General features: G+C 38.4%; 1 protein-coding gene across 2 annotated transcripts in view; it reads left to right on the top strand.

The window, feature by feature from the left end:
- CNTNAP2 (contactin associated protein-like 2) overlaps positions 1–19,076 on the top strand; it is a 2,310,676-nt gene that overhangs the window by 1,273,526 nt on the left and 1,018,074 nt on the right. For both annotated transcript variants that reach the window (XM_011941411.1, XM_011941412.1), the window contains one exon: positions 10,614–10,785. In XM_011941411.1, the coding sequence (XP_011796801.1) occupies positions 10,614–10,785 (172 nt within the window). The remainder of the gene's footprint in view (positions 1–10,613; positions 10,786–19,076) is intronic.

Raw genomic sequence — 19,076 nt, forward strand, 5'->3', positions numbered from 1 at the left:
CCGTCAAATCTTAAAGCTCCAAAATGTTTCCTTTGGCTTCATGTTTCATATCCAGGTCATGCAGATGCAAGAGGTGGGCTCCTGTGGCCTTGGGCAGCTCTGCCCCTGTGACTTTGCAAGGTGTAGCCCCATTCCTGGCCGCTTTCAAGAGCTGGTGTTGAGTCTGTGGCCTTTCCATGCACACAGTATAAGCTGTAGGTGGATCTACCATTCCAGGGACTGGAGGACGGTGTCCCTCCTCTCACAGCTCCACCCAGGCAGTGCCCCAGTAGAGACTCAGTGTGGGGCCTCTGACCCCACACTTCCCTTCTGCACTGCCCTAGCAGAGGTTCTTTATGAGGGTCCCACCTCTGCAGCAAACTTCTGCCTGGGCATCCATGCATTTCCATACATCCTCTGAAATCTAGGTGGAGATTCCCAAACCTCAATTATTGACTTATGTGCACCCACAGGTTCAATACCACATGGAAGCTGCCAAGACTTGGGGCTTTTGTTCTCTAAAGCAACAGTCCAAGCTGTATCTTGCCCCCTTTTAGTCACAGCTGAAGAGGTTGGGACACAGGGCACCAAGTCCCCTAGACTGCACATAGCAATCTGACCCCGAGCCTGAACCATGAAATGATTTTTTCCTCCCGAAACCTCCAGACCTGTGATGGGAGGGGCTGCCGCAAAGTTCTCTGACATGCCCTGGAGACATTTTCCCCATTGTCTTGATGATTAACATTTGGATCCTCATTACTTATACAGATTTCTGTAGCAGGCTTGAGTGTCTCCTAAGAAAATGGGGTTTTCTTTTCTATCACATTGTCAGGTTGTAAATTTTCCAAACTTTTATGCTCTGTTTCCATTTAAAAACCGAATGCCTTTAACAGCACGCAATCTCCCCTCGAATGCTTTTCTGCTTAGAAATTGCTTCTGCCAGATACCCTAAATCATCTATCTGAAGTTCAAAGTTTCACAAATCTCTGGGACAGGAGCAAAATGCCACCAATCTCTTTACTAAAACATAACAAGAGTCACCTTTGCTCCAGTTCCCAATGATTCCCTCATCTCCATCTGAGACCACCTCAGCCTGGATTTCATTGTCCATATCATTATCAGCATTTTGGTCAAAAGTCATTCAACAAGTCTCTAGGGAGTTCCAAACTTTCCCACATTTTTCTGTCTCCTTCTGAGCCCTCCAATCTGTTCCAACCTCTGCCTGTCACCAGTTCCAAACTTGCTTCCACATTTTCAGGATTCTTTTCAGCAGCACCGCACTCCGCTTGTACCAATGTACTGTATTAGTCTGTTTTCATGCTGCTGATAAAAACATACCTGAGACTGGGCAATTTACAAAAGAAAGAGGTTTAACGGACTTACAGTGCCTTGTGGCTGGGGAAGTCTCACAATCATGGTGGAAGGCAAGAAGGAGCAAGTCACAACATCTTACATGGATGGTGGCAGGCAAGAGAGAGAACTTGCACAGGGAGACTCCCATTTTTAAAACCATCAGATCTTGTGAGACTTGTTCACCATCATGAGAATAGCACAGGAAAGACCCACCCCCATGACTCGGTTACCTCCCACTGGGTTTGTCCCATGACACAGGGAAATTGTGGGAGTTACAGTTCAAGGTGAGAGCTGGGTGGGGACACAGCCAAACCATATCAGTCCTTTACGACAAAAGGACCCACTCTGGGATCACACGTCACACCCTGTTTTTCTGACTCTCCAGTCTCTGACAATCATAAACATCTCTCACTTGAGTCATTTCTTCACGTTCACAGCTTTCTCATTCTTGAATATTCTATCCCAGTCATTTGTCAGTTGTACTGAAATTGGATTGGTTTGATGTTTCTTTGATATGATATCCAGCCTTGTATTTTTGACAGATGTCTTCCACACCATGCTTTATTCTTCTCATTGAATCTCATCAGGCGGCCCCCAGTGTCAACTGGTCCTGTTACTCATGGTGATAACATTGATCACTTGATTATGAAGGGATCTGCCTGGTTTCTCCAATGTAAAGTGACGACTCTCCCCTTTGAAATTAGTAAACATATATTTGTAATATTGGGGTACATAGTAGGTGTATATATTTATGAAGTACGTTAGAGGTTTTGATATAAGCATTCGATCATGGGGACTGGGGTATCCATCTCAAGCATTTATCCTTTTAGTTATAAACAATCCAATTACATTATTTAAGTTATTTTAAAATATACAATTATTATTGACTATATTTACCCTATTGTGCTATCATATTGTAGGTCTCATTCATTAGATGGGGGTGTTTTATGAGGTTTTTTTTTAAAAAAAAAAAAAAACTTTTTAAGGAGATAGTTTGAGGCTATGTTCTGCTTCCAACTTTCACCCACTTATTTGAGCACCTATTGATATGCCTTGCCTGAATAAATTATTAATATGATGGTTTCCAAATGGTGACTTTCTTCTTCCTACATTCCTGTTACATGTTTTACTTACCATAGTGCTATTGGAGGAGCTTTCTATTTTCCCTATGTATTGATTCACTTTTAGACAGGCGGACTCTTGGATTCCTATTTTATTCAGTAGGATATGATCTATAGCTTCCTTTTTTTCTCCTCTCTTTTTTATTTTGATATTCAAAGTCTCTTTTTGATACTCAAATTATTTATTTTGTACACAAATTGTCCTTAATTTGGGGAGGAAAAGCCATTTCAGGCTGGCTCCTGTGTCATTCTGACACGGCCCCATCATTCTTTGGGCACTTCTTTACTTACTGGTGCAGCAAAATGTTCCAGACTCTTACTGTACTTTTCGTAACACAGTTTAGAATCAGTCATTTCTCCAAAGAGTCTTGGTTTTGCCCAGCACAGAAACCAGGATCTGGCAAACAGGACTATTCATTGCTTTGAGAGGGAGCCTGTTCATAGACTATCCCCAGTGGATGATAGGAACCATCTGTATATTGACCAAATATACAATTTCATTCATATTTATTTCTGTATCTATCTACATATAGTGAAAACCACAAATTTATACTAATTGATTAAATTCTAATGCAAACCCACCGGGTTCATTCTGTCTTTTTTTTTTTTTTTTCTTTTTTGAGACAGTCTCTTCTGTCACCCAGGCTGGAGTGCAATGGCATGATCTTGGCTCACTGCAACCTCCACCTCCCAAGTTCAAGCATTTCTCCTGCCTCAGTCTCCCGAGTAGCTGGGATTATAGGCGCATGCCACCACACCCAGCTAATTTTTTGTGTCTTTAGTAGAGACGGAGTTTCACCATGTTGGCCAGGCTGGTCTCAAACTCCTAGCCTTCTGACCCGCCCGCCTCAGCCTCCCAAAGTGCTAGGATCACAGGCATGAACATTCTGTCTTTCTTACGTTTCATATTTGTACCCTCTTTCTTTGACATTGAGAATTTGGTTCTCACTGTCCTCCATGTATTTATTTATTTGCTCAATCATCCTGTATTATAACCAATCTCCCAGCCACGTGGGGTGGAGATCCTGTGTGGATGTCCTCTGTGCACAGGTCCTGGACACCACTAGACCCTCTTCCACTGAACCACTCTATCTTCCTGCCTGCTTGGACCCTAGTTTTTTTGAGGCTGTTTTCCTGCCCCTGCTCAATGGGTTTTTGACTAAGTTATTCAGGAAAGTTGAGTAAACAGTAGAGATTAGGAGACATTTTGTGCAATCTGTCAAGATCAAATTGAAAGGAAGACAGTAGGTGGTTTTAAACATCCTTAAAGCGTTCCACCAGCCTCCCTTGGACCTCCCAACCTTCCCAACTTTAAAATAAACAGAGAGAAGCTTTATATGCACTTGGTTTTAAACATGTAAATTTTTCAACCTTGCTGTCTACTGTTTGCTTTTTCCATCCCATCAGATGAACATTATAACTTATAACAATTTAGGTTGCCATTTTAATGTCAAAACAAATATCAGCAAGTTTTTCACTGATGTATTTCTGAAATAAAATTTTAAAACCTTGAAAATGCACGTGTTTTCTTTGTCAGCAAGAATAGCAGTGTACTGAGTGGACTTCAAATCAAGTATGAAGTTTTTATATGCAAGTCTTGAAACAGAAATTTCAGACATGCCAGTAAAGTGATATAATTACAGTGTTCCTGTAAAGAAGGAAGGTTTCCAGTGCAGGGAAAGTAAGATGCAATTGAGACTGACAAGATGATTATTCACTGTGGGTGTTGTAACACATTGTCAGATTGTACAAACCAGTTACAATAACCCATGTATAGACATTGTATTTTTTATTCCAAATTCATAGAAATTTAAAGATGTAACAAAAACATGCAAAAAATTTACCTTTATTCTATATTATCTTTTTACTAACTTGACAATTGTTTGTTACGTTCACTTTAGTTCCATTTTACAGCTATTCATTTTTGACCCTCAAAATGCCAGCTGCAAATTTATGTTACCAGAAAATCCCACTATTAATCTTCTAAGTATGTTAAATCCTGAGCTTTGCAGTAGTCACTGAAGGTATCACAGACACAAACACACTAGTAGTTTTACTGAAATTTTATTTGTTCATAAAGGGAACAAACACAGAAAATAAATAATAGGTTCTCCTCTGTTTCCAAGGGAGTTAAAGCAGCAGGAGGTTCAGTATCAGAGATCCAACATCTTTAACTCATTGTTGACTAAGGGAACTGTCAATATTCCACCAGTTACATAACGTTTTGCAGGTGTGAGCAATCTTCAGGTTCTAATTATTCAAGCCGATTTGAGAAAATAATAGCGGGATGTGTTTGTTACACTTTGTATTAGTTATATATTGCTGCATAGTGCATTGCCTCAAAACTCAGTGGCTCGATGTAGTAATAATTTATTATCTCTTCTTTTCCATAAGAGGCCAGTAAGTTAGGAGCAGCTTGGCCGGGCAATTCTGACTTGATATTTCTTGTGAGACTGCAGATACATGTTTCCTAGAGCCACAATCAGCTGATGGCTTTCTAGGATTAGAGGCTCCACTTCAAGATGGCACACTCACATGGCTAGCAAGCTGCTGTTGGCACTTGGTAACAGGCTTTAGTTCTCCTCGTAGGTGCTTCTCCATCTCACGACTTGAGGGTTTCCGCGGCTTTTAGGCTGGCTTCCTTGGAGTAAGGGATCAAAAGACCAAGGTGCAGCCTCTAATGCCTTTATAGTTAACCTTGGAAATCATATCACCTTGTTACTACCGCAACATTCCATGTGTCACACGGAGCAGCACTGATTGTGTGGGAGGGACCTATACAGGCCATAAATATTAGGAGGTATTTAAAATAACATAACGTGAAGACTTATGGCCATCTTGGAGATTGATTGCCAGTGTTCACCCTATTGCCCACAGAGATTCGTATCTTCTTCCACAAACAAAGTACACCCAAACTCTTCTAAAAGCCATCCAAAGTCTCATTCCACTAGGCCATCTGCTCAAACTCCAGGACCTCATTGTCTAAGTCAAGTCACTCCAAAATGAATCTCAGAGAGTTCCAAGAGAAAATGAAGCTGTTTAGGTATAGTCACTCAAGTATCACTTCCCAAGTACAGTTGTCAATCTTAAGACCTATGAGCAAGTTTTGTGCCACCCTCACACTACATATACAATGGTAGATTATGCACAGAGAAACCAAATTAGACTCTCTGGTTCAAAAATGGAGAAAATGAGAGAGACGAAGAAGTCAGTGTTCCATAGCAGTTTTGCAATCTAGTCAGGCACATGTTGGTCATTCTTGATTAGGACTCAGTCATGCTATTTTCTCGAAATGATTCTCCATAGCTCTTGGCTCTGTCCTCTGTGTTAGTTCTGCCACTCTACGTCATCCTTTTTTATGTATATAGAAGGTTGTTTATGTTTACAGCTGCATAGCCTCTTGACCATAAAGTTTGGAGGTCGAAGGCCTTTTTCTATTTTGTCCCACCTCTGTTCCTTTCAGTACAAGCTGGTGGTGTTACCTCCAATATAGTTATCTTAAAAATGAATGCACTGTGGGAAGCCGAGGTGGGCAGATCACGAGGTCAGGAGATCGAGACCATCCTGGCTAACACAGTGAAACCCTGTCTCTACTAAAAACACAAAAAATTAGCCGGGCGTGGTGGCAGGCCCCTGCAGTCCCAGCTACTCGGGAGGCTGAGGCAGGAGAATGGCGTGAACCTGGGAGGCGGAGCTTGCAGTGAGCTGAGATTGCACCACTGCACTCCAGCCTGGGCGACAGAGCGAGACTCCATCTCAAAAAAAAAAAAAAGAATGGACTTTATATGAATTTTATTCAGGTTTACTCCACTTCATAAAAGGCACATCCACAATTATATAAAGATAAGCTCACCCTGACCCCTTGAGCTTCTACAGATTTACAGAAGGAAAATGCTCTTAAGATAATTAAATCCCTATTGTTTAACTGAAAAGACCTATAAAAGCATAAAAATAAGCTGTTTAGTGGGTCTTCTGTCTCATGGAGTGTCCTTCTGAGGAATACCTAATAATTTTCTCAGGTCTTTATGTAGATTTTGTAATCACACTTCCTTGTCATCTTTAGATTATGTTTCCTGGAATTTGATCTTTGCTTAGAAATGTGATTTCTTAATGTTTGCATTGTTCACCATCTGGAGAGACTGGAATTGAAAGAGCATTTTACTTTAAAATTCAGTAATTCCTGGCTTCTTCATTCATAATAGTTCTTCTTTAGCTTCTTCTCTCCCATTTTTTTTTTTCTTTTACTACAAACATAAGATGCCAGGTGGTTCCTTCAATACTTTACTTGGAAATATCTTTAGCTAGATTATATAATTTCATTTAAGTATATCTTTTTGTTTTACATATTATCACAAGCAACAATGTTGCTAAACTTTCCGCCGGAACAGAGCGAAAATCTAATTTTCTCTCATTTCCGATAACACTTTCCTCACCTTCCTTTAAGTCATTACAGTTCCTCAAGAACCATCAAGCTTCTTTTAAGGCCTGTCCCACAACTTGCATATTCTGGTCCCTAAATCACTGCCACATTTTTAGGTTTCTGTTATAATTCTCTGCCAATATCAAATTCTTTTTTTTGGGGGGGGGGGCTCTAAAGTATTCTATTTTAGTTTATTTTTAATTTTTATTTCCACAGTTTTTAGGGGAAACAGGTGGTATTTGGCTACATGAGTAAGTTCTTTAGTGGTGATTTATGAGATTTTCGTGCACCCATCACCTTAGCAGTATACAATGAACCCAATTTGTAGTCTTTTATCCTTCACCCCTCTCCCACTCTTCCACCCTGAGTCCACAAAGTCCACTGTATCATTTTTATGCCTTTGCATTCTCATAGCTTAGCTCCCACTTATGAGTGAGAAAGTACAATGTTTGGTTTTCTACTCCTGAGTTACCTCACTTAGAATAATAGTCTCCAGTCCCATCTGGGTTGCTGTGAATGCCATAAATTCATTTAATTTTATGGCTGAGTAGTATTCCATTGCATGTATATATATTTAAAAACACATGTTTATAGCAGCACAATTCACAATTGCAAAAATATGGAACCAGCTCAAATGCTCATCAATCAACAAGTGGATAAACTATGGTATATATACAGTGGAATACTACTCAGCCATAAAAAGGAGTGAATTAATGGCATTCACAGCAACCTGGATGGCATATCCAAACATCAAATTCTTTATTTGATATCTATTGTTGCATAACATATCACCTTAGAATTAATTTCAAACCATGATGAATATTCATTACCTCTCCTGGGCCACTCCAGAAGACTGTGTATGACATGGTGACTGACTTTCCACAAATTAAGCAATCTCAGAGACCAAGTTGCAGAGTTTTCTATTGTTCATGGAAGTCAGGCCTAACTGGTTATAGAAGGGGACAAAAAAAAGGGTGTGAAATCAGGAGCCAAAGATTAATGATGTCCATCTTGGAATATTTAAAGATAATGTTTGGAAAGAAAAAACTTAATGAATATGCAGTGTTCTGTCCTGTAATTATCTGCTCCTAGAATATATCTCCTATTGGAAAATAAAAGGACCTAACAACTTCAAAATTACTGAGATCAAACAGAACATTGTTATAAGTGACTGATGACGTCTTGTTTTACAGTTTTAATTGTACCCAATTTGTAGTAATCGGTATTTATGCAACTGCTATGCTTCAGAGTAGCTTTTGTTTTCACAGATACATCCATTCATTTTGAAATCTTTCAAACAGAGTATGGATATGGTGAGACTCCCAGTTATTAAAAAAAACAAACAAACAGAAATGAGAGTCTTCTTAAGAGTGGTCAGTAAGTTACAACTGGGTGTTTTCTCTCTGCTAAGTTTAGACATTACAGTCTATTCAATTTTATCTTGATTAAACAATTGAAAATCATGTGTGTGCATGCAACTGGTCTAAACAGATCATTTATCTAATATCAGCATTTTTCTGAAGGGACTAAGTCAATGCAAATGAAAAAAATGTGGTTGACTAGAAAATACACACACACACACACACACACACACACACACACACGAGCCATATATTAACATTAAAATAGAGTCTCATATGGTTTTTTTAGGTCAAGAAGTTCATTCAAATACAATCTTATTTTTATACAATACTGTGTTAATAGAAAATAAAATATACCTTTGTGATTAATCCTTACAAGAGATTCAAATGACAGTTATTGGACTTTAAATATTGTAGTCCATTGACGAAGAGAGAAAGAAGTTTTCTGCTATACTAAAATACTATCCTTAGTATCCTTAGTCAAAAAGAATAGGATTTTTTTTTTTTTTTTTTTTTTTAAACTGAGTCTCACTCTATCACCCAGGTTGGAGTGCAGTGGTGTGATCTTGGCTCACTGCCAGCTCTGCCTCCCGGGTTCACGCTGTTCTCCTACCTCAGCCTCCTGAGTAGCTGGGACTACAGATACCCACCACCACGCCCAACTAATTTTTTTGTATTTTTAGTAGAGACTGGGTTTCACCGTGTTAGCCAGGATTTTCTTGATCTCCTGACATCGTGATCTGCCCACCTCGGCCTCCCAAAGTGCTGGGATTAGAGGCATGAGCCACTGCACCAGGCCGGATATTTTTAAAATATCACTTAACAGTTGACATGGTTTGATAGTGTCCTCACCCCAATCTCATCTTGAATTGTAGTTCCCATAATCCCCGTATGTCATGGGAGAGACCCTCTGGGAGATAATTCTATCATTTCATAATAGTGAGTGGGTTCTCACGAGATCTGATGGTTTTATAGAGTCTTTTCCCCACTTTGCCTGACACTTCTCCTTGCTGCTGCCCCGTGAAGAAGGACGTGCTTGCTTTCCCTTCTATCATGATTATAAATTTCCTGAGCCCCCCCGAGATATTCTCAACTGTGAGTCAATTAAACCTCTTTTCTTTATAAATTAGCCAGTCTTGGCATGTCTTTGTTAACAACATGAGAACAGACTAATATAATGGCAAATTTTTGTTTTTATTGAAAATTCACTTTTATCCATTTAACGGAACATTTGGTTCCAAACCATTTTATATAAATTGTTTATTGTTACAGATATAATATTAGATGAAGTGAATGTGTCAATAACTTCAGATTTGCAAGCAGACAAATTAGTACAGTTTAAATTTGCCCAGTAGGCAGATTTGATATGGTGAACCATATGAAAAGTAGAAACTCTGAGGACTTTCTTTAGATACTTAATGGGATTGAAAAAATATTCTCTTACGGCCTACAAATTTTCCATCCATAATACATGTTTCTACCCAATTATGCATATTTCTCTTAAAAAGATACACTAGTAATTGATTGGTGGTGATCTCTTAAAGTTATTTAGCAATAAACTCTTAATGTCTGATTTCAAGGTTGGTGTATGCATTCAGTTTCTTAATGGAATCAACAGTATTTACCGTGTGTGTGTGTGTTTGTGTGTGTGTGTGTTTACTCTTGTTACTTGCTCTTTTAGTTCCATCTGTTATTATTTACTAGTATTTATACCATATTATGATCTAGTATTTATACCGTATTAGATAGGTTGTAGATGTATGTTCAAAGCAGGGTGGCTGACCCTTATGCCTAAATTTATTTCCTTCTAATGTTCCCTTAGATTTTATATATTTAAAAAACAGCATCTGTAATGCAAATATGTCTTTGTAATGAGTTATACACTGATCTGCTTTATTTCATAATAGTAAGTTTGGCTTATTTGACATCTGAATAATAGGCAATAGGGAATTAAGAAAATAGAAATAAGTGTCAAAGAAACAAGAAGACAGTTGGATAGCTGCGAAAGTTCTAAAGTTTTGTATCCTAATCTCTGAGGCCTGTCTCAGCAGAGGAAGAATAACAGTGAGTCTTTGTCAGCAGAGGGACAGAAAGATGTGACAGCGAGAAAGATGATGTCAAAAGAGAAAATTTGAGTGACAGTAGACCCCAGAGGCAAACATTGACCTGGTAACCCATTACAATTCAACCCTGACTTCTTCCTCTGTAATAATCTCACTTTCTCAAAAATCTTCCTTTTTCTACACTGAATATAACATCAGCAAGGATCAAAGAAACAGTAGTTGGATGTGATGGCTGTGGCCAGGTAAAATACCCACAAGAATTTTAGTGAAGCATACTGTACACCAGATTTACATTCCCATTTCTTCTGTTTCACAGGTTTTCTGAACCAGATGAATAACTCAAGTCACTCTGTTCTTCAGCCTTCATTCCAAGGATGCATGCAGCTCATTCAAGTGGACGATCAACTTGTAAATTTATACGAAGTGGCACAAAGGAAGCCGGGAAGTTTTGCCAATGTCAGCATTGACATGTGTGCGATCATAGACAGGTAAATGATGTTTTCATCCTACCTCACGTTGTCCGTACTTTCCCAATCTATGTTTCTGTTGTGAGACCAGGGAAACATCCAAAAGGAAAAATAAATATTAAAGAAAAGCAGGTAAAGCGGAAATTACCATTCAAAGTATGTATTGTATATTTGTGATAGTAACAGTGTTTATGTTTATGTTTTTATTTTATATATGTGTGTGTATATATATATATATAAACACACTGTGGTGTTGCATATATAACACACTGTGGTGTTGCATTTGTTCAACAGGCTCCAATCAGAGAATCTTAGTCTTCAATGAGTAGTTTTGCATGCAACAGCAGTGTGGTACAGAAACTCTGACAGTTGATTTTTAGTTTTGCTTTCTGTGTCTACAAGCAGAAATGTGCCTTCTCTTTCTGTCTCAATCATGACTTGGCCTCAGCATGTCCTTCCAAAACCCGCTTCTGAAAGAAAAGGAATATTACAAAAGTGTCAGTGGGCAACATGGGTATTTTGAAGCAGAATATTTAGAGTAACTGGTCCAGCTTTCAAAATACACATATTAAAACATGGCAAAATCAAATCTTTATTGGTTTTGCAAATCTGGGTAGAAATTTTTAATTAAAAACTTTAATTGTATTCTCACACAGTGGAAAGATGCAACTTCTACGTGAAATATTATGATTATACAGCATACACGACCTTAACATACTTATAGATAGTGCCTCTCATTCCACTATGAACAAGTTTCATTTTGAGATGCTTGGTCTGTAAACGAACTATGTATGATTTGAAGTTAACCTAGTGAATGTATATGATTTTCTAAGATATATTTAAATCTTTTGAGGAAGAACTGTCTTATTCTGAAAGATCATTTTATTAATTTTGTGTTTAGGGAAGATAAAAGTTCTTTAAATTTTGTTAAAATTTTGAAATAAGATATTAATCCTATCTCAGTCTACCCACAACAAAATGTAGGCCATAAGTCTTTAAAAAATTTATTTTATTCAAGAAGAAATATTTTAAGAAGTCACTCAATAATGAATTTTACAAACATAAAAAATAATCTATTTTGAAGTATGTTTGCTTTCACATAATCTGAATAAGATGGCGCTCATGTAAGTTACAGTTTGTGGTGGCTGTAAGATATAACTTTTATAAAGCCTTCCCATGTTTGCAATAATACTTTCTGACATAGTATACTGCTTATTTCTATTCATGTATGCAAGTACTGATCTTAGTAGCCTAAACAGTTTGTATTTCAATAGAAAAGTGAAGTTTTAACAGAAATTACTCCTAATTATTGAGCCATTAATAATGTATCAGCTATTATTTCTGCCTAGAGCAAGTGGCAGCAATAATCAGAAAAGCTGAGATGAATGTTTAAAGAACATTTGTTCTGATTTTAGATAATTATCTACATATTATAATTGTTTTATACAGAAAAAAGTATTTTCTTCATAATAGCTATGGAGTTTTTTAGAATCTACTCTTTTTTTCAGGTCAGTAATTGTAATGATACAATAGTTTTATTACCTCTTTCAGCTTAGTAAATGGGCTAGGTAACATGTTGCTGTTTCTCTCTAAACATGGTATTTCTAGGCATTGTACAGAAATTGTTTGCTACTAAAGAAGGAAGGTTGATATGTTGAGATATTAATGTTGTACTCTAATAGAGACAGGAGTTACATTGGTCCCAAAAGAATGAATGGGATTTTGGTAAATGAAGAAAACGGAAGGTGATACTCTTGGTTGGGAGACCAACACAAGGGAGGGTACAGAAAAAAGAATATAAATTTCAATTTTTCAAAGATACAGAGATACACAAAATATTGTTTTTTTGCCAAAATAGGTCAGGCCCAATATTCATCTTGCCAAGTTTCCTGCAGCTAAAGATACGAAGTTCACACCTTTCTTATTCTTTATTCTTTAGGATGACAAATGAAAAGATTAGCTGCAGGGAAGTAGTCACCTGTGACACTTCTCCGCGCATTTTCTAAACCCATTATGGAACCTATTTTTAGCTTATACTATTTTTTTTTAAGGCAACAACATCTGTACATTAAATACCAACGTGTGAAACAGCAGATTCCTTTAGTCACCTAAAATGTTCCCAGTTCAAAATCTTAAGTGTAAAGTGTTGTACATTCATAGGTATGAGACAGGACTATTTTACTTAAACCACTGAAGAGTGTGTTGATGATATCACCCTTAATCTGTGTCTTTCCAGGTGAAAGTACCATTGGTTTTAGTCTGTCCTCATTGAGCAGTGATGTATCCGGATAACCTTTTAGCGATACACCCCTAGCACATCTGTGCTTCTTCCTCCTCACTAAGACTTTGCAACTGCCCCATATCTACAACTTTCTTTTCAGATTACCCAAATTCTCCCAGAGGAAGCCTACACTGGCTCTTTCTTTCCTCCTTCCCAGTTCCAGCTTGATCGATTTGAGAGTTATTTTTGAGAGGGGAGAAAAAAGGTATAAATGAGAACATAGGGTTTAAAAAAAAAAAAAAAACGAGAGCTATAGAAGCCTGACTTTTATAAAACATTTGGAGATAATAGTCACAGCTGCAATGATGTGATGAGTAGAACTTAGGGAAACACTTGGGGGAATATTTGTCTAAAGGAGTTTTTCTGCGTGTTGTATTGGAATACCCTATCATTTGAACTTTATTTTTTCTGATTTGTATGTCAATTTGCATGTGGCTTATTTTGTTCATGTGCTTATTTTCTGAACACAGCTTTGAATCAAGGAAAGAGCAAGCATGCCAAGCTACAGAATTATGCATTCAGTATTTATTTTCTGAGTGCATGCTAGATGTCAAGCTATTCTCGGCACTTGGAATAAATCCTTGAACAGGACAGATAAAGATTATTGAAAATTCTAAGCTCACATGGTGGGGGAAGGGGAGGAAGGAGAGACGACACACTATAATTAAAAACTAAATAATCTAGCAAGTGAGAAGGAATAAATTTTATGGGTAAAAATACTAGAACAAAACAAGGAAGGCTGGCATGTCAGTAGATCAAGGTGTTGAGTTGTAGTTTAAATAGGTTGATCAGGATAAGCCTCCATTGAAAAGATAATATTAGTGCAAGACTTGAAAGAGGTAACTGAATGTACTAACGCAGGGAAAGAATGTTTGACCCAGAGAGCGCAGGCAACCAAAGAGGCATTTGCATGATCCAGGGTCAGTATGGAAGCCAGGGTGGCAAGTTCAGGAGGTCAAGAGTAGTTGAAGGAATAGAGGCCAGAACAAACCCTCCTGACATGTAAGTTATTGTAAGGGTGTAGCTTTTATTTTGAAGGAATACAGGAGTCATTTGCAGCATTCTAAATAGTGCAACATGATGCACTCACGTCTTAAAAGAATGAACCTGGGCTGTAGGAGCAAGAAAGGTAGAAGCAGGAGGCTAACTAAAATCATGCCATTATAATCCAGGTGAGAGACGCTTGTAGCCTAGGCCAGGGTGCTAGTACAAGAAGTAGTGAGATGTGGCCAATTCTGAATGCATTTTGGAGGCAGAGTCAGTAGGGTTTCTTTACAAATTAGATGTGGGGTGTGAAAAATAGAGAAAATAGAAATAAATCCAAATGATTTGCTAAGAACAGCAGGAAGAAAGGAGATGCTATCTCTTCAGATTGGGAAGGCTAGTTGGAGAGAAAATTAGTCAAGGGGGCTAAAGAAAACAGAAGTCAGAAATTCAAGGTTGGACATGAGTTGAAATGTCTACTGGACTTCTAAGTAGAAATATCAAGAAGATAGTTGGATATATGCAGGTAACAAGCCTGTGTCTGCAGGTTACAGAATAAACCTTTGTGCTTGACAGAATCCCTTTTGTTTAACTATTGAGGGTCTTTGGTATCTTTAGTTACATTTTATAAGCAGTCATAAAACTGGAAGGGGAGGTGGTGGATAATGGGCAGGAAGTGCTCTGTAATAATGGAAACTGCTAGCTTGGGCCCCTCAGTGATATCCTGCTCCTAGACAGGAGGGTTGTCAGCAAACCTTCAGTTACTAAAACATTCTCTGAGAAAGGTAAAATACCCAGAGATAACATTTGTGTTTCTCCTTGCGTTGTTACTCTCTTTTACTCATTCCTAGAACCCTTGCATGATTGACTGCTTGTGGCAAACATCTTAAGATGCCTGACTCAACTCTTATTCTCAATCTTTTTCTCTCCAGCCTCTTTCCAGGTGTGAAAACCTGAGAGCTCAAACCTTCAGAAACACTCCTTTAGCCAGAGTTAGGTCCATTCACTTCTTCCCTCAAGAGAGAATCACGAGGAGAACCCTAGGGTCTTTCAAAGTTGGGGAGGGGGAGTGCTTGGGGAGGGATGGACATTGAGGGAGAGTCAGGGAGGGTATTAGGAGATTGAGTGAGTCAGTCCTTGCAGGTATTGGTCAGAATTCCTAAACTCGGAGACTTGCTACAACAGACATCTGCCTCAGAACTTGTGAATTGGTGTAGAATTACTGTTTGATTTGTTTTTCTTGGTTGTAGCCAGGACACATGGTTAGGAAGAAGCTGATGTTAACATATTTTGAGCTTAATTAGGTGGTGATCATGCTTGATTTGACAATTTTTTTGTGTGTTTTGTGAGTAATAGTGAAGTCCATTTTGCAATTGTGGTTTCTATTTCAGTCCTAAGAGCATTCTTCACAGCCCAGCTGCCAGAGGAATGTTTTTTGCTTTATGCTAGGCGGAAGCAGAGATGAGACACAGTCCTGGCTGCTAAGAGCTAAGCAGAAGTCAACTGTGGTATTCTTAGGAAAGCTTTTGTTCTCCTGATACTGTTGCCCCTCTTGCTCTCCACCATCTTTGGTTAAATGTAGACCTGATGTCTAGAGCTATAGGGTCAAGAAAACCATAGATCAAGCAGCCCCTGATACTAATTTGTATGTGAAAAATATCAACTATCATTTATCTAAGTAATTATGAGTTAAGTTTTATTTTTCTTGGAGACAAAAACACCTGCCCTTTCCCTAGTCTGCACTGCTAAAATTAACCGGTATCATCATCTTACCAGAATACAGAAGAACAAATTCTCAAATACGGAAATGACTTTGAAAGAAAAGATAATACTTTTTGGAGTGTATTAAGTTGCATTTTAGTGATGTCCCCTAGAGACTGAAATTTGGGGACTAAATAGCTGTTTAGAGGCCACAACAAATTCATATTATTAAAGTCAGCACTAGTAAAAAGTGACTCATTAGAATTAGAATCTTCCCTGCTCTTTCCTGTCTACCTCCATTGAAAATATATTAAAAAATACATTTAGAAACAAAATCAGTAAACATCCCAGATAACACAGAGAGCAGAAAAGGAAATGCAAATGGCCCAACTTAAACATAGCCTACAAAATTACCACTTGAGAAATTATGAATAGACTAGATCCTATTCCAGAGTTAGCAATTAAGTCTTCATTATATTTTTGGATGAAGTACATAATCACAGACCCAGTTTTTTTTTTTAATTCAATGTTTTCTTTTCAAGAATATCCAGTTTGATTTTTTTTCTTTCAAAGAAAAGAATAAGTAAATAAATTTTCATAAGAACGTTTAATGAGGATTAGGTAGATACATGAAAAATATCTCAAAACTAAATTGACTCTGTTGGAAATGTGAATGAAAGCAGTCAAGAAGGATGATATGGTTTGGCTGTGTATCTCCACCCAAATCTCAAGTTGATTTGCAATTGCCGTGTATCAGCAAAGGGGACTGGTGGGAGGTGATTGAATCATGGGGGTGGATTTCACCCTTACTGTTCTCATGATGGTGAGTGAGTTCTCATGAGATCTGATAGTTTAAAAGTATGGCACTTTCCCCTTCACTCACTCTCCTGTTGGCATGTAAGACGTGCCTTGCTTCCCCTTTGCCTTCTGCCATGATTATAAGTTTCCTAAAGCCTCTCCAGCTGTGTGGGGCTGTGAGTCAATTAAACCTCTTTTCTTTATAAATTACCCAGTCTCAAGCAGTTCTTTACAGCTATGTGAAAATGGACCAAAACATAAGAGGTCATGAGTTTCTATAAAAGCAGGCTTAAAATCTGGATTCATAACTTAGATGAAGAAAACATGTAACATTTATCATTTTCTAAAATTTGTCTTCATTCACTAATTTCCTATTTCTAGGCAGTAGCAGAAAAGATAAATACTTGAACACATACATTTTGGTACTGTAATCACTCCTCCTTTCTGTGTATATTCAGTCAACATGGAAGTTGATCTCAGTCAAAGGTAAACTTCCTTTTGTGGTTGTACTACCATTTCAAGAGTTCTCCTAGATGCCCTAGTGTGGCTTGGGTCAGAGTCAGCTTATGCAATACCTCATCACCACAGGGGTGGGATCTGTCCCACCTGCTCCACCGACGTTCCCTCTGAGCTCTCTGCGAGTCCCCAGCCTGGTCGGTCTTCAGGGTCCCACCTCAGTCCCTGCCACCCACTGTCATGACACCTGTTCCTGCTGACCTTCAGATATGACATAGGTATCGCCGGACTTCGATTCTGGAATCTGTGTTTAAGGTGATAGCTATTCCTAGCTTCTGTGAGTCCCATTCGGTTTTAGCACTGAGAGTCCCACATCTGGAGAAACCCCTCAGTTCTGGGTAAACTAGCGTGGCTGGTGACTATACACACTAGGTATTCTTTCTCCTAATACCTTCATCTGATCTACCAGCCATCTAAGCATTTTATAGGCCCTATAGGGACACACAGTGATTTCTGTATCTTTTGAAGACTACATACAAGCTGAAATGAATCATGGCATATGTGTTGTCGGGGAGAGGTTAGGCAATGGGGACAGCTTCCTTAGGCTACACTCCCTTTGCTTCAGCATGCCATCACTCCATATCTGCTCTACACAGCCACTCAGGCTGACATGAGGCCCTGTACACATTAGACCCTCAAAGGCCATCATAGGATTCCTAAGTCTCTGCTATGTAAACCAAATATAAAATTCTAAGCCCTCAAACTGACTAATGAACCCTCCCCTCAGCCAAGGGCATTCCAAATAATCCTGAAAAAGAAAATAAATTAGTTTAGGTCAGACATACCTCACAGACATCAACACAGAGACCCTAAGACTGATTGAATAGTCTCTTTAAGTCTGATAAGAAGCATTTACAATCCATTCTCTCTGAAGCTTGCTACCTGGAGGCTTTATTTGCATGATCAAAGTTTGGTCACCATGGCCCCTTATCCTAACTCAGACATTCCTTCCTATTAATTCTATGTCTTTAAATAATAACTCTTTCAACCAGTTGCCAATCGGAAAACATTTATCACCTGGAAGCCCCTGCTTTGAGTTGTCCTACCTTTCCAGATGGAACCAACGTATATCTTACATATATTGACTGTTGTCTCACGTCTCCCTAAAATGTGTAAAACCAAGTCATACCCCAACCACCTTGGCCACACGTCCTCAGATCTTCCTGAGGATGTGTCATGGGAAATGTCCTTAACCTCAGCAAAATAAACTAAATTGATTGAGACTTCTCTCAGATTCTTTTTTGGTTTAGGGTTGAGATTTATTCAGTCAACAAATGCTTTTTGAAGATCACACCAACCAGTGGACTGTACCTCCTGGGACTGAATGCTGAGGTGATGAAGGGAGGGTGATTGATCAGACTCTCCACTGTTTCAACACTTCTTTGGCTTTTATGTCTTAGCACCTAGGATGCCTCTGTTTTGCTCTCAGAAGCATAGCTTTTTCCAATAGAAAGCTTCTTGGCTTTAGACTACTTTTCCAAAATTAAATCCACATGTTTCTTAACTTTTTATTTCAGTCCAGACTCTAAAGTTGATTTCTCCCAGAATCCACTTTATATGATAATTGTATAACCGTTGATCCACTGGTAGGACAGCCACAGTGTAAGAAAAAAAAAGTTGATGAAAAATAAACAAACCAAAACCTTGATTTAAAAAACCTCAGAATTGTATCTACTATAGTAAAGAAGGCCTGTCTCACAAATATTAATGTTTCTGTAGTGGTGGCTTTTATGACAGATTTCCTTTCTTTTTCACCTGAATCTTGCCGACTCCAAACTGCTACCCTCTAGGTCGGACACCTCCTTTTGTCATACGTTTCCAGGTTGACCATCTCCTTCTCTCTTTTCTTTAGAAATGTTAATGTCATCAGTTAGACTGGTGTCAAACTGTGCTAGCGCTTCTCTTACATTGGGAAATATTTTGTCTTTTACCATTAGGTGCTTATTTCATTACGCATACTGTAGGCTTCTGGAAATACCTGACTTTCATTCATGATAATTATTGATAAGAGGTAAAGGGGGCAGAAAGTCTC

This window comes from Colobus angolensis, unplaced genomic scaffold (genome assembly GCF_000951035.1).
Source record: "Colobus angolensis palliatus isolate OR3802 unplaced genomic scaffold, Cang.pa_1.0 Scaffold2, whole genome shotgun sequence".
Lineage (NCBI taxonomy): Eukaryota > Metazoa > Chordata > Mammalia > Primates > Cercopithecidae > Colobus > Colobus angolensis.